We start from the raw sequence: 4,181 nt of genomic DNA on the forward strand, positions 1-4,181 counted from the left end.
GTGATTCTGTGGTATTAACTATAAATCTCTGTAGAAAAGACCGGCCCCATGCCACCTTCTGAGTCACAGCACTGTCTGCATAAGTGCTTCCAAAACCCCCCGCTGATCTGTTTTAAACTGCCATCTGCAGAATCTATTCGGAAGCAGACATAAATGCATGCAGATGAACTGTGATTATTAGTGAAGGCAAAGAAACCTCAAGAATTAGGGGTGCATGTTCCTAATGCTTATATCTTCTGAAAAGTACATATTCTGAAAAGGAAATCAACTGGGGACAGGAATGAAGACAGAGATTAATTTCTTGAGGTTTCAGTAGAAGATTTACATGGTATGAAAAATAAAATAAAATCCAAGAACATTCTTTGGTCATGACTGACACTCACACAACATGACCTCTCTCTGCCAGTGCAGCACAGGCAGCCTCAACAAGGGAGAATCACAGCCTCTGAATCCCTAGGAAATGGAAGCAGGAACAGGTTCTTCTAATAAATATTTCTGAAGCCACAATTAGAATGAGAGGTGAAAAGCGGCAACCAAGAGAGCACCTGAACCACAAGAGTGGTCAACAGAGGGTCACTCAGAAGATGGCTGCTCGGAAAGCCATCCCTGGAAAACATACTGCGTGGTAAGTGTAGACAGACAAATGACAACACTGCTGGAAACAGGCCAGAGGACAAAGAATAAGCTTTGTAAGCCTCTTTGGAAAACCATCAGCGTATTGTAAGAATTAGGAGGAGAACCAGAAAAAGTGCTTGATAGCTGCTCTTGGGCTCCCCTTTACATGGAAGTCATGGACATCCTGGAGCGGGTGCAGCAAAGGGCCACAAAGATGTTTAAGGGATTGGAGCTGGGAGGCTCCAGGCTGAGGGAGATGGAACTGTTCAGCCTGGAGAAGGGAAGGCTCAGGCGGATCTCACACATGCGTACAAATTCCTGACGGGAGTGGGGGTAAAGACCACCAAGCCAGACTTCCAAGTCACGGACAAGAGGCAATGGGCATAAACTGAAATACAAGAAATTCTGTGCGTTCTCACCTCAGCCACCCTGCAAAAGACCAGAAATCATTCTGGGATGGGAAACCTCTTGCAGTCATATGCTCATAAATGGGTGAAGTGATACTAATCATTGTCAATCAACTCAGGGTTCGCAGCTAAGTACAGAGTAAAACAGCTCTAACACAGAGGAGAGCAGGAACTTGTCATTACAGTATTACACTACTTCAAGTATTCCTTCCAAATTTACCTCTTCCTTTCTTTTCTACCCTAACCTGCAACCTCCATATATCAGTTGGGGTTTTTTTGCACAGAAGTTCGTAACAGTGTATTTCATGTATTAACAATTCACAAAAAAAAAATTCATAATGAAACTCACTCTTAAAAAGAACCACCACCCACATACTACAAATACTTCTGTTTGTACAGCTATAACATTATTGCGGTTTAAAAGGAAGGGAGTTCGAACTTTTCAAACACAGTAATTGAGAATTTCAACAATAACCTGCTCATTTTGCTACCTTGTGCAGAGTTGTAACACTCACTCTGTAATCATACGTAGAGTCTGGGTTCTCCTCACAAGCAATGACCTCAGGCGCCATCCAATACGGTGTGCCAATAAATGTGTTTCTTCTCCCAATAGTCCTATCCAGTTGAGCACTTACACCAAAATCCACTGAAAAGCCAAGCAGACGTAAAGAAATTAAGAGAGTTGCATCCATGTGGCAGTGTTTGCTTGGTTACTTTCCATATTGTTTAGGCTACAATGCATATCAAATCCAAGTTCTTCCAGTACATCTTGTCCAATAGTTGAAATTTAACTGCCCTTTTTTTTTTTTTTTTCTTTTCAGCAGAAGTATCAAATAAACAACATGCTAAATCTGCCAGGAAGGTTACAGCAGACATGAATTGCTCTAGGAAGACGTAACAGAATAATTTATGCTTAATCTAAACACTGCATTGAGTAGGACTCGAGATCTTTAAGTAGTCCTTGAAAGGAAAAATAGTATCTACAGACAAGGGAAATTTGGATGTGTCTAACATGGCCATTTGTGAAAGCTGGAAAGAACTACCATACCACTTCATTTTGAGGTGTTTGGAATAACTCCTTCCCTACATTCATACACTATCTTAGAACAAGCTGGAGAGTATACGAGTTTATAATGAGTCTAAGATCAGAATAATGAGAATCATGTGGTGCTCTTTGTGCTGAAAGGGGTGTTACTTTCATCAGGATTGTACAGCAAAATGGTTTTGTTCAGACAGGAAGACGGGCCCATGCAACCAGTAACTATGTGATTGTATTTTTCTTCGACCAAACCTCTAAGATACACTAATTGGATCCACTGGGCATAGCACTTGAGTGCTATTCACAGAGAAGACAAAATAACAGGGAAAAGAAAGGACTGAAAGTAGACAACCCTATGGTTACCATCAAGGAGCAGATTTTCTCACGTTACCTCATTGCAGATCATCTGCAAAGCACAATCATTTGTACTACTATAATTTAATGTGCCTGTTTAAGCAAATCTTCTCCAACAGTAAGTTGGACCTGACCTTTGGGATCATCATGCGCTCTGTGCTTCTGATTGGAAGTGTGCACACTTACACTGAAGTTGAATGCAAGTGGACCGAGGACCTCTTGGGTTTCTAGCTTCCCTACTTTAAGACACATGAGCTAAATCTCTCTGGAAATAACTTTTTTTTTTTTTTAATATAAATTGTTGTTCTTAGTGAATCTGTTTCATCTTTACCCAGAATTCGAAAGATTTAACTTTCTTGTCAACCATGTGAAGAATGGTGGGACTAGTAACTATACAAGACCATAAACACACACAACCATGCCATCTTGCCACTTTTAAGAGGCAACAGTTGAAAATTAGTACACATCTTTCAAAGACTACAAGCAAAATCCTGCCTTCATTTAATAAAACAGCAAAACTCCCTCTGACTTCAGTGAAGCCAGGGTCTTGCCATAAGGTTAAACCACAATGAGATTTAAAGTACTTATTTTTACATGCTCCATTCAAACATCCTACCTCACATCCTCAGGCCATGTTCATTATTTTTGTTCTCCAACTATAGAGTAAATTCTTTCTCTTAAAGAGACAGGGAGCGTAAAGATCATCCCAAGTAAGACAAGTGCTCTCCTTGAGACTGCTCCTTTAAATCATTGCCATGAACCCTGTGATCTCTTCCCAAAACATGAAAGACACCCCCTCCTCAAGAGGTATGTAGTTGAGCTTAGTCTTAGGAAGTCAGAAGTCACAGATGCGTCACAGCTAGAAAAGAAAGTAAGTGAACTCTCCAACATTTTGAGGGATGACTACTAGTAAGAGGTATTCTTCGTGGTAGCCCTTACACATGAGTAATTTCACTTATTGTCAGATTTACGAAAATATCTAAGACCACTTCCCTTAGAGAAATGGATTACCATAATTTATTCCCCCAACTTTTTGACTTTGTAAGTCTTTGCATGCTGGATCTGCTGTGAAGGCCTGATGGTGCTGTGACTTACTAAACAGGTTCTGTGTTTGCCCAGAAGCAGCTGTATTCCCCACAGGCTATGAATGACATCCTTGCAGAATGTGCCACATTTTCATCTCTTTCTACATGACAGACACCTTATAAACACAAGCATTAATGCTACTTGACATATTTGTTGCTCTTAGGTTACTGAATGTTCTTTCCAAGACAAGATGGAAATCTTAAATTTTTACAAACAGGTTTCTAGCACACATTTAAGGAAACTTACCCAGTTTTACCTCTGCATTTTCTGTGAGAAGAACATTCTGTCCTTTAATATCTCGATGGATGACATGGTGAGCATGAAGATGTGCTAAGCCCTAAAAGAAAACCAGACTTTCCTTAATCTTTCTTCCTATCTTTATCATGAGCGTGCCATTGTTGCCTTTTTACACTTCTACCCTTCTCAAACTTCATTCATAGGGAAAGTCCTTTAGATGTTATTAGCAACATGAAGACCCCAGTTTCTGGGAAGAGAGAAGACAGCAACTGCCAAGTTTGATTGTCACCTTTACCCACAGGCCTGACAGTAGTGGAGCATCTCTGAAGTCAAGTCTGAAGAGAACAAGGTAGCAATATTTTAAACTTCTGTCTCAGAACCAAGGGATGCCGCTTTATACATTAAAATGTATATGCATTAAAAGCAAACAGAAGAGGGAAAGA

At 40.3% G+C, this 4,181-nt stretch overlaps 1 protein-coding gene across 1 annotated transcript in view; it reads right to left on the reverse strand.

Moving 5' to 3' along the window:
- Positions 1-1,537: 1,537 nt before the first annotated feature.
- Positions 1,538-4,181, reverse strand: part of LOC104616866 (mitogen-activated protein kinase kinase kinase kinase 4-like) — a gene marked incomplete at its 3' end in the record, with an annotated part of 12,753 nt that continues 10,109 nt past the window's right edge. Inside the window, exons 5-6 of the mRNA XM_010282018.1 lie at positions 3,748-3,838; positions 1,538-1,668 (exon numbers count right to left, since the gene is read on the reverse strand). Of these exons, the coding sequence (XP_010280320.1) occupies positions 1,538-1,668; positions 3,748-3,838 (222 nt within the window). The remainder of the gene's footprint in view (positions 1,669-3,747; positions 3,839-4,181) is intronic.

This window comes from Phaethon lepturus, unplaced genomic scaffold (assembly GCF_000687285.1).
Source record: "Phaethon lepturus isolate BGI_N335 unplaced genomic scaffold, ASM68728v1 scaffold30272, whole genome shotgun sequence".
Lineage (NCBI taxonomy): Eukaryota > Metazoa > Chordata > Aves > Phaethontiformes > Phaethontidae > Phaethon > Phaethon lepturus.